The sequence below is a fragment of the Equus asinus genome, chromosome X (genome assembly GCF_041296235.1).
Source record: "Equus asinus isolate D_3611 breed Donkey chromosome X, EquAss-T2T_v2, whole genome shotgun sequence".
Lineage (NCBI taxonomy): Eukaryota > Metazoa > Chordata > Mammalia > Perissodactyla > Equidae > Equus > Equus asinus.
In genome coordinates, this window is record NC_091820.1 from 139,411,031 (window position 1) to 139,421,973 (window position 10,943).

The window sequence follows — 10,943 nt, forward strand, 5'->3', positions numbered from 1 at the left end:
GGTCAACCCGAGGAAGTAGGGCTGGGGGACCAGTCTCAGGCCAAGGGTTCACGTCGAGGAATTGGGGAAGCGAGGGACCGGGAACCAGACTCGGGCGGGGGCACGGGAAGCGCAAAGGACCCGAGGCCAGTCTCGTGCGGCCGAAGGGGCGGGGCGGGGCGGCGGGCGGTCACGTGCCAGGGCGGGGCGGGGCGCCCGCGCGTCCCCTGGTGACCGACGTCACGGCGCGAGCGTCAGCTGACTGCACGTCTACCGCCGCAACCGCTGAGACTCGGTGAGGCCGCTGTCGCTGTCGCCGCCACCGCTATGGCTCAGTACAAGGGCGCCGCGAGCGAGGCGGGTCGCGCCATGCACCTGATGAAGAAGCGGGAGAAGCAGCGCGAACAGATGGAGCAGATGAAGCAGCGAATCGCCGAGGTGCGGGCGGGGTTGGGCGCTTCGGAGCATGCGCGCCGCCCGCCGCGAGTCCCGGCGGCGGGCGCAGAGCGCGGGCGGCGAGCCGGGGCGGGACCCTTGCTCGCTGACCTCCCGCAAGAGGCAGAAGCGAGCCGGCGACAGTCTGCTTATCTGTAGAATGGGCTCAGAAGGCTGAGACGAGCTAGCTTTTGACAAGCCTCCAACAGGAGGGAGCCACCAATGGTTCCCTTGGTGGCATTGGGGCGCCCCTCGCGGGCACAGGGCATCCTGGCTCTGGCCCCTCAGCCCTAAGAGCGAGGCCTCTGTTCTGACCCAATGGTTACCAGGAAGGGCAGGCTCCCCAGGCCCCTGCCAATCCAGCGGCCGCTGAGGCTCATTCCGGAGCCCCGCGACAAAGGCAGGCGCTGAGCATTTGGAGGGTTAGCAGTTCACTAAGGGCTTCAGTGAGTGGCCAGTGGCAGTGGGCGGTCAGGAAGGAAGAGCCCTCTGCTTGGACCTTTGGGAAAGACTCATCCAAAGAGCAGGGACTCAGGGCGTGAGAAGAGAGCAGACTTCTACCTTAGGGACTGTGACAGCCAGGCCCAAGGAAGCAGCCGCACACTGAGGCCTGGCTCAGCCTTGGTTCACGCTCCTGCCTTGCCCCTCCTGTCTCAGTGCAGACTCTCCAGCCAGCTGGAGGTACATTTCTCTGCTGGTCACCTCCTTTGGAGGCCACTGGCCAGAGAGGGACCTACATAGTACCAAGTGGGCTGGAGCGGGGCAGCCTCATGGGAAGCCACTGGCAACATCTGAGGCCAAGAGGGAGTAACATAACATTGCTCAGTAGGAGACTAGGCCTGTTGGCCACTCTTCACTCTCTTCTGTCACCCCTTGGCTTGGGTCTCCAGAACTTCATGAAAAATGCCAAAGGCAGCTAGGGCTGTGGCTTCAGGCCACTGAGGGAGCTCTGGTCCCCAGCTGGAGATGTGGAGGGGCCAGAGAAGTGCAGAGGTCGCAGGGAAATGAGCCCATTTGGCTCCCTCAGCACTGGAAGAGCCCCTCGCAGCCCTGTGGGACCTTCCATCAACTAGGGAAAGAGAATGTGTCTTTCCCAAGGTCACATCATAGTCCGGGGACAGATTTGAGACTGGAACTCCGGTCCTCTCTTGCACGGTGGGGTGGTGGGTGGCCCTCACTGCTTCTCTCCCTCCCCAACAGGAGAACATAATGAAATCCAACATTGACAAGAAGTTCTCTGCACACTACGACGCGGTGGAGGCGGAGCTCAAGTCCAGCACCGTGGGTGAGCGAGGCGTGCGTGCCATCTTCTCCCAGACTCAGAGCCACCCTGGCTCCAGGTGACTGACCCTTACCCTTGTGTCTCCTCACAGGTCTTGTGACCCTGAATGACATGAAGGCCAAGCAGGAGGCACTGGTGAAGGAGCGGGAGAAGCAGCTGGCCAAGAAGGAGCAGTCGAAGGAGCTGCAGCTGTGGGTCCTCCCCTCCCTGCCAGCAGCCCTCCCCTGAGATGCAGCTAGTGCTTGGGGACTGGGCAGGTGGTTCCTGCACCTTGAAGGGGGGACCCCTGTGTTGTCATCAGAGCCCTGCCCATGAGCTTGGAGTCACCCAAGGCAGTAGGATTCCTCTGGGCCCACACCACAGGGGCCCCACACTGAGCACACAGGTGGCTCTGGGTCAGGGAAGAGGCCTCGGGGCCCAGGACATGGTGCATGACAGCCACCCGTGCCTTGGCAGGAAGCTGGAGAAGCTGCGAGAGAAGGAGCGCAAGAAGGAGGCCAAGCGGAAGATCTCCAGCCTGTCCTTCACTCTAGAGGAGGAAGAGGAGGCAGGGGAGGAGGAGGAGGAGGTGGTCATTTATGAGGAAGAGCTGGAAAGGGAAGGTGAGGGCAGGCTGGGGGCCCAGGAAGGGGCGCTGCCAGCAGAGCTCTGTCCTGGCTTTCTGGCTCTAGAGTGAAGAAGCACATCCGCCACACCACCTCGATTGCCAGGTGTGCTCCGTGTGCAAAGCTGAGTGAGGGGCTCACCTCAGTGGCAGAGTGAGTCCGAGCCAGGTGTGCAACTGCTGGTCAGGGGTGTGGGGCTTCAGTGTGAGAGGCTGCCAGAGCGAGGCTGGTGCCCAAGCAAGAAGGCTCCCCAAAAAAAGAGAAAAAAAAAGGAGGCTCCAGTAGCTGCCCTTTGTAGGTCCCGTGGTGGAGGATGGACTGAGGAGGGGAGAAGATGGTGTAGACCAGTTTGGCCAGTAGAGCTTTCTGTGATAATGGAAGTGTTTGCATCTGCGCTACCAGGTGTCACCTGAGCATGTGGCTCTTGTGACTGGGACACCAAATTGTTAATTCTGTTTGATTATTTCCAAGGTAAATCGACACAGCCACAGAAATTCGGTGGCTATTAATTGGACAGTACAGGTTTCAGCCGAGGGAACAAGGGACAACAGGGGCAACTTGAGAAGGCTGATGAGCAAGGAGGAAGCTGGCATGGGGCTCCTAGGTGCATGCACCTGTTCCGGGCCAGGCCAGAGCTGAGGCAGATGGACAGAAGCAAGGTGCTGCCCCTCCTTGTGGGAGTCACATGAGTGGACATGTGCCCTGCCAGGGCCTGAGGCCAGCCCAGGGCTCAGGGAAAGTCTCCAATCGGGGCACAGTTGAGCGAGGCCTTCAGGATGAGGAGAATCTCATTAGCAGCCAGAGAGATAGGGGGTGGGGAAGTGTGTGGAGTCTAGAGATGAGTGTGCCCAGAAGCGGAGCAGGCAGGAGTGGACACATCTGAGGACTTGGGAGGGTGCAGTGGTAGGCCTGGGCTGGTTTAGAAAGCGTGATGGCCAGGGAACAGTGCAGGACATGGCACTGCACAGTGTGATGACAGGCCGGGTGTGATGGCTTTGAGAGGAGCGGCCACTGTGGTCAGGAGGAAGAGCCTGTGAGCTTCCCGGGGTTTTGCATGTTCCAGGAGCCACAGTAAAAGACTTGAAAAGAAATGGGCAAAGTTAATTTCAGTACTAGTTAGTAATACTCGATATGCAGAATGTTACCATCAGCACGTTGTCACATGAGCTACGCATCTAGGTGGCAGGGGCCACTGTTTTAGACAGTGCAAGTCTCAGGGAAGGCTGTCAGCCTTGCTGTGTGTCACTGGGGCTTTCTGGGCACTTCCATACCCTCGGAGGTTTTGTTTTGGGAACTCAGTGATGGGGGAGTGGTGTGAGATTTTTTTAAGCTTTCTGGGTGATTCTTTTTTTTTGCTTTTTTCTCCCCAAATCTCCCCAGTACGTAGTTGTATATTTTAGTTGTGGGTCCTTTTGGCTGTGCTATGTGGGACGCCACCTCAGCATGGCCTGACAAGGGGTGCCATGTCTGTGCCCAGGATCCGAACCAGAGAAACCCTAGGCCACCGAAGCGGAGCACGCAAACTTAACCACTCAGCCACAGGGCCGGCCCCTGGGTGATTCTTTTTTTGGTTGTTTTTGTTTGCTTGTTTGTTTGTTTTCATTTGTTTTTTGAGGAAGATTAGCCCTGAGCTAACATCTGCCACCAATCCTCCTCTTTTTGCTGAGGAAGACTGGCCCTGAGCTAACATCCGTGCCCATCTTCCTCTGCTTTATATGTGGGACGCCTGCCACAGCATGGCTTGATAAGCAGTGTGTAGGTCCGTGCCCAGGATCTGAACCAGCGAACCCCGAGCCATCTAAGCGGAAGGTGCGAACTAAACTGCTGCGTCACCGGGCTGGCCCACTCTGGGTGATTCTAATGTGTAACCAGGCTCTGGAACCACTGCCCTGGAGCAGCAGACTGGGGTGTAGGCTTGTCTCCTAGGCCCGCAGTTCTCAAAGAGTGCTCCAGGGACCCCTCGGGGTCTCCAAGATCCTTTCAGGAGGTCTCCAGGTCAAAACTATTTCTTGGCCTTTTGCACTCTCGTTCTCATGAGTGTGTGATGGTGTTTTCCCAAGGCCACGTGATGTGATGATGTCATTGCTTCGACAGCTAACAGAGTGCGTGCTTTCATGTTCTTGAGTCTTCAGGGTTTCTCAGGCTTAATCTCTAATTTGGTGAATATTGATGGCTACAGTGCCCATAGACAAGAGCTCTCTGGGGTCCTCAGTAACTTGTAAGAGTGTTCAGGTGTGCCAAGACCAGCAAGTTGAAGAACCACTGTTCTAGTTCATCTGTGTTCTCACTGGGGAAACCAAGTCCCAGAGTCCAAGATGGCCTCAGCCCAAGTGGCGCCTTTCCCTTCCTTCTCCCTGCTGGCTCCAGTGTAGTAGCCATGGGACTTTGAGCTTCGGTTTCCTCACCTGGGAAAAAGGAATGTCATACCCCTTTGGGGCTATTGTGAGGATTAGAGGACACCAGAAAGGTGACTGTGATGAGCACAGCTCTTGGCCCTCAGGGGGCCCTCCCCAAGCATCCGCCCTTCTGTGGATGCCCTGCCCCTCCAGTGTACAAGGGGCCCCTCTTCTCTCTGACACTGGCGCTGATGCCTTAAGTCCCCCAAGGTACTCCAGGTCACAGCTGATGGGACAAGAACATGGTCCCCACTCTCCTGTCCAGCTGCTGGCAGTGGAGACCAAGGTGAAGGCTTCTTGGCAAGAGCACCGTTTAGGTCTCTGTAGGTGCTGTGAAGAGGGTGGCGCACGCCACAGTGGCTGGGAGCAGAGGGTGGTGCATCCCAGCCGGGATGGTCCAGGAAGCCTCTGAGGAGGTGCTGTTTGAGCTGAGGCCCAAGCAGTGAAGGTCCAGGGTGCCCCGGCAGTGGGGCCCATCATGGAGCTGACTCCTATGTGTCCTTTTGCTCTAGAGATCACCACAAAGAAGAGGAAATTGGGGAAGAACCCAGATGTGGACACAAGCTTCTTGCCTGACCGAGACCGGGAGGTAAAGGCACCTGACCCCGGCCCCAGCCCCGGCTCTGGCAGAGGCTTTTACTTAGGGAACGGGGCCCTATGTGCCCCCTGAGCAGCCCTGGGCCTCCCTCCTTTACCCATTTCCTCTCAGGAGGAGGAGAATCGGCTCCGGGAAGAGCTGCGGCAGGAGTGGGAAGCCAAGCAGGAGAAGATCAAGAGTGAGTGGTTGCGGGGCCAGCCTGGTGGCGTAGTGGTTAAGTTTGTGCTCTCCGCTTTGGCAGCCTGGGGTTCATGGGTTCAGATCCCAGGCACGGACCTAACACTGCTCATCAAGCCACGCTGTAGCAGCATCCCACATACAAAATGGAGGAATACTGGCACAGATGTTAGCTCAGGGCCACTCTTCCTCAAGCAAAAAGAGGAAGACTGGCAACAGGTGATAGCTCAGGGCCACTCTTCCTCAAGCAAAAAGAGGAAGACTGGCAACAGGTGTTAGCTCAGGGCCACTCTTCCTCACCAAAAACATAAAAGAAAAAAAAATTAATTCATTTAAAAAAAAAGAGTGAGTGGTTGCCAAAGGGGATGCACCTGGCCCGGCCTTGGGGCACCGGGGGCGGCAAGCAGCGAGGGCTGCGGCCCAGCTGGCTTTCTTGGTTCCCTTGCCGACAGTTCTCTGGGCAGTGCCCTGAGCCCCAGGGAGCTGTCGCGGGGCAGGGACACACAGGTCTGGAGGCCAAGAGGCAACTCTGCTTTGTAGGCGAGGAGATTGAAATTACCTTCAGTTACTGGGATGGCTCTGGGCACCGACGGACTGTCAAGGTAGGCAGTGTGGAACCGGTACCCCGATCCCCACGTCCCTCAGGCCCAGCCTCCTTTGGATTCAGCAGAAAGGAGCTTTCTGTCCTCACTTTGGAAGCCCGAAGGCCCCTTTATGTGGGTGGCCCCTAGGGATCCTGGGGAGAGCAGGAAAGAGGGCCTTGCCCACTCTGGGGGTAGTAAGGACTCCAGGGTCCCTGGTAGGGGCCTCTAGTTCACTGCCTTCTTAAGAGCCCTTCTCTGGGCTTTCATCTTCCCTTGCCAACTCCTTGGTTTCCTGGATGCCGGCTCTCTGGCCACTCATGCAGATGAAAAAGGGCAACACAATGCAGCAGTTCCTGCAGAAGGCGCTCGAAATCCTGCGCAAGGACTTCAGTGAGCTCAGGTGAGTGTGTGCGTGCGCACATGCACATGCCCGAGCAAGTGGCCATGTGAGCACCCACCCTGGTCCTAGCCCTGGTACCAGAGACCCCAGGCGGTAGCTTCTGCTTGCCATGCACCAGGGTGACCACTCCCTGGATAGAAAGGTGGCGTGCTGGGCACTGTGCCCCTGAGAAGAGGGTCAGGCTCCTTTTTCCATCCTTCTCACCACAGGGAGCTTAGACGAGCTGGCTTGCCTTGTTTTTGAGCCCAGAGGTGGAGGACAGCGGGGCGCTGGTCCCAGGCTCACCCACCTTGCAGCCTGCCATGGCTGGCCGCTTCCTTGTCCGTCCACACCCTCCTGCCTTTCTCCCTCAGGTCAGCTGGGGTGGAGCAGCTCATGTACATCAAGGAAGACCTAATCATACCCCATGTGAGTCCCTTCTCTCTCCCCACAGCCCCAGGTAGGGGGGCCTTTGGCGTGCCTGGGGGCTTTGCAGGAGAGGGCCCGCTCTGGGGCTCTGGCTTGGGCTGCTGGGCGCCGTGTAGGGAGTAGAGCCTGCATGTGGCTAGCGGGAGAGGCCGAGATGGGTCATCAGCTGTGGCTTTCCTGCCCTTGGCTCCTAGCACCACAGCTTCTATGACTTCATCGTCACCAAGGCACGAGGGAAGAGTGGTGAGTTTGTCCGACCCAGCCCCTCCCCTTCCCCAGCAACTTGTCCCCAAACTGCAGGGAGGCAGCGTGACGGTGGGCCGGCTGCTTCTCCCCTGCAGGGCCACTCTTTAATTTTGACGTTCACGATGATGTGAGGCTGCTCAGTGATGCCACCGTGGAGAAGGACGAGGTACGGTGGTGCCAGGGCGCTGGGCAGGCAGGAGGAGAAGTGGCGGGAAGGAGAAGTCAGGCAGCCAGGGCCCCTGAGCCACAGGGCCCGGCCCTCCTCCCTTCCACAGTCGCATGCGGGCAAGGTGGTGCTGCGGAGCTGGTACGAGAAGAACAAGCACATCTTCCCTGCCAGCCGCTGGGAGCCGTACGACCCCGAGAAGAAATGGGACAAGTACACGGTGAGGAGGCCCTTCCAAGGTGGCCCTAGTGCTGGGCAGGCAGCTCAAGCTGGGGGGGGAGGGGAAATGGCTTGGTTCTGGGTGGACTGTCCTGCCCTGCTAGAGGACCAAAGGTGACGGGCCAGCTTCCCTTCTCTGTCCCCTCGTCCTCACACCAGATCCGGTGAACGCGGAGGTGGCCCAGCCTTGGCTCCTGCGACTCCCTGCAGTCTCCCTAGCTCCCTGTGTCCAGGACTCCAGGCACCCCAGCTCCCCGCTCCGGTGACTTGGTGGCCTGAGGGAGGACGGAGCTGATTATTTACTGTTTTTTTTTCTTTTATGATAAAGAAATGTACATGTTAGAGTTGAAACACCTGCACTTTGTTTTGTGAAGAAAAATGTTTTTATTGAGGAAAAATTCACATAACATAAAATCTACCATTTTGACCTTTTTAAAGTATACATTTCAGGGGTATTTAGTATGTTCATAATGTTGTGCAACCATCACTGCTATCTAGTTCCAGAGCATTTCTCTCACCCCAGAAAGAAACCCCATCCCTATTAGCAGTTTCTCCCCCAGCCCCTGGCACCCACTAGTCTACTTTCTGTCTGTGTGGATTTACCTGTTCTAGAAGATGCATATAAATGGAGTCGTACAATATTTCTAGTCTTTGTGTCTGGTGAGAAAGTGTGTCTTTGGTGGGGATGAGAGGGTGGGAAGGGATTGGGTGGCCACATGAGTCTGTAGAAGAAGAAGGGGGACATTTGCAACCCACTGGGGCCCAGGCAGGCCCAGCTGTCCCTGCAGCCAGCCCGCCCTCCCCGGGGCACCTCTGTGGCAGTGCAGCTCTTTGGGTGGGTGGGGCGTTCCTCCCAAGGCCACCCTCCCAGGCCCTTGGGCTCCTCTTGTGTCTCCTAGCTGCCCGTTCCATAGGGGACGTGGCTGTCCTGTGGCTCCCTGCCACTCTACTATGTCCCCACCACAGCTATGCAAACCCGCCCTTTGCCTCATTCTTGGCCCTTCCCAGCATCTCTTCCTAATCCTGACACAGGGAGGCTGCTGTGGGTTCCTGCACTCACTGCTCCCCACCCCACCCTGGCCAGCCCACTCGTACCGCATGGGGCTGGTTGCTGTCATGGCCCCATGGGGGAACCTGGCTTGGGAGTGGGTGTTCCTGTTCCCCGCCCCCACCTCAGCAGCCAGCTCCTCCAGTTCCCCTTGGGTAAACTGAGGCAGGCAGGCCCAGCTCCACGAGGCTGAAGAAGGCAAACTGACCACTCCCTGCTCCTGCCCTTCCTCCCCTTGCCTGAGACTGAGCAGAGGGGACAGGGGATAGCCCCTGGCTGGCGGGGAGCACGCCAGCTCTGGGAGTGGCACCACCTCCCTAGCAAATGTGCAGATTTGACCGTAGTGGGCTTTGCTGGGTGCAGAGGCTCCTGTGCCCTTCTCCCGCCCGCAGGGCCTTGTGTCCCTTTCTGCCACTGCCTGAGGAGGCCTGGCTGGCAGCTAGGAACTCTCTCTTGGGCTTCCCGGCCCTGTGTCTGCGGTAGAGCCATCTGGGGTCATGTGGAGGAGGGAGGAGGGTAGCGTAGGCCAGAGCGCCTTGGGGCACAGCAGGGAGGGGGTGGCCAGGCCTGACCCTAGGTCCCAGATGTGGGAGACAAGTCTGAGGACCTCAATGGGGCCTTTTGTTGGGCTCTGGGAACTCTGGAGAGGGGATCGTCTGGCCTATACCAGCCCCTCCTGCCTTCTTTGAGAAGCCACCAGAAGAGCAGGCTTCCTGTGGGGAAAGGGAGCCCCTCTCAGCCAGCTCACCCAATGGCAGATGGTTTCTGAGGGAGCTACCTTTGGCCCCACAGCTTCTGGAAAACACACTTGTGAGGCCCAGTCTTGGCTCCTGGCAGGGAAGGACCTGGTTTCTGGAAACAGCCTAAGTCTCTGGGAAATCAGGCTGGGGCAGGTGGGAGCCCTTTGGGGTCAGAGCTAAGGGGGCAGGGGGACTGCAGGGGAAGGAGACGCACTTCCTTGAGGCCAGTGAGGGGACAGAAAAGCCTGCCATGGTTGGGGGCTCAAGGGAGGAGCCCTTCGTCCTAAGCAAGGGCCACACGGCAGTCTGGAAGGCCGAGCTGGAAGAGGGTTGGCGAGGCAAGCTTCTTGCAGATGTTCCTCTGGGCTGCCGGCACTGGGCCATCTCAGGCGTCTGGCCTCATGCCTGGAGGCCAGTACAGGCCAGAGTTCCTGCCAGGAGGGGCACTGTCTAGGCCTGGGGGCCCTCTCCTTGGGACCTTAGATTCATATGAATGTGGAGCTGAGAGGACAGGCTGGGTGGCTGCAGAGAGAAGTTGGGGAGCTGTCGGGACAGGTGTTATCTGATGCTCTGGAACTGCACGAGGTCACCAAGGTCAGTGAGTGGTGTCCCAGGGGTGGGCTAGGTCACGAGGACACAAGAGAGAGGAAGGCTGGCCCTACCTTGCTCACCCAGGCTTTGTTCCTTTTTTTTTTTGAGGAAGATTAGCCCTGAGCTAATATCTGCTGCCAATCCTCCTCTTTTTGCTAAGGAAGACTGGCCCTGAGCTAACATCTGTGCCCATCTTCCTCTACTTTATATGTGGGATGCCTGCCATAGCATGACTTGTTGAGCGGTGCCATGTCCGCACCCGGGATCTGAACCCGCGAACCCCGGGCCGTCGAAGCGGAACGTGTGAACTTAACCACTGTGCCACCAGGCCGGCCTCCAGGCTTCTTTCCTGGTGTGTGTGTCTGTGTGGGTGGGTGGCTGTGCACGTGTGTGGATATAAACAACAAATAGGGAAACAATACACGAACAAGCAAGATGAAGAGGCCTTTCTGGTGTGGTAACATTAAAGCTGAGAAGAATGACAAGAAGTCAGCCATTCCAAATGGGGAGGAGGCATTCCAGGCAGAGGGCACAGCAGGTAGGAAGACACTGGTGGGCAGGTGGGAGGTGAGTGGCCCGGATTGGAGGGAAAGAGGGAGGGGAAGAGGAAAGGTCAGGGAGGGAGGGAGATGAGCGGGAGCCGTGGATGCTGGTCTTTTCTTGTTTACCTTGAACTGTTCTGTGGAGGCCAGATATTCACCTAGTTCACACATCAGCACAAAAGGGCAGACATAGAAATGCCTTGCTTCCCACCCAGCCCTCCCAGCCCAGTTCCCACAATGCCGCCAACAGACAAGCGCTTGCGTTTGTCACTTAACAATGCATCTGAATGTCTCTCCATATCTGTGCAGGCAGAGCCTGCTCCTCATTCTTTTTTTTTAAAAAGCAGCATAGTTAATTTTCCAGATTTTGGCAAATTCCCCTCCCTAGAGCCTGTTCCATTTTGCAGCCCCACCAGCAGGTGAGAGTCCTGGCTCCCCTGAGACTCGCCCACAGGGTACTGTCACTCCCCACCGGGGAACATATGCAACCTGAGATGGAACATGTGGTCTCTCAGTGTGAGGTTTTA

General features: G+C 57.8%; 1 protein-coding gene across 2 annotated transcripts; it reads left to right on the forward strand.

Annotated features, from left to right (window-relative positions):
- Positions 1 to 178: 178 nt before the first annotated feature.
- On the forward strand, positions 179 to 8,136 carry FAM50A (family with sequence similarity 50 member A). Of its 2 annotated transcripts, XM_070502478.1 has the most exons (14): positions 214 to 417; positions 1,615 to 1,699; positions 1,788 to 1,887; positions 2,153 to 2,298; positions 4,037 to 4,110; positions 5,210 to 5,286; positions 5,407 to 5,473; positions 5,925 to 6,074; positions 6,380 to 6,456; positions 6,810 to 6,864; positions 7,059 to 7,107; positions 7,206 to 7,276; positions 7,386 to 7,496; positions 7,655 to 8,136. In XM_070502478.1, exons 1-14 carry the CDS (start codon positions 307 to 309, stop codon positions 7,661 to 7,663), a joined length of 1,182 nt encoding a protein of 393 aa, XP_070358579.1. In that variant the 5' UTR covers positions 214 to 306; the 3' UTR covers positions 7,664 to 8,136. The 2 variants fall into 2 exon arrangements, with proteins under 2 accessions (XP_014689594.2, XP_070358579.1); XM_014834108.3 differs by lacking the exon at positions 4,037 to 4,110 and having other exon boundaries at positions 179 to 417; positions 6,013 to 6,074.
- Positions 8,137 to 10,943: the final 2,807 nt, after the last annotated feature.

Coding starts and splice junctions, on each gene's coding strand:
- FAM50A (XM_070502478.1), top strand. CDS start 307: ATGGCTCAGTACAAGGGCGCCGCGAGCGAGGCGGGTCGCGCCATGCAC. Junction 5,474..5,924: donor CAAGCAGGAGAAGATCAAGA/GTGAGTGGTTGC, acceptor CCTTGCCGACAG/TTCTCTGGGCAGTGCCCTGA. Junction 7,108..7,205: donor CAAGGCACGAGGGAAGAGTG/GTGAGTTTGTCC, acceptor TCTCCCCTGCAG/GGCCACTCTTTAATTTTGAC.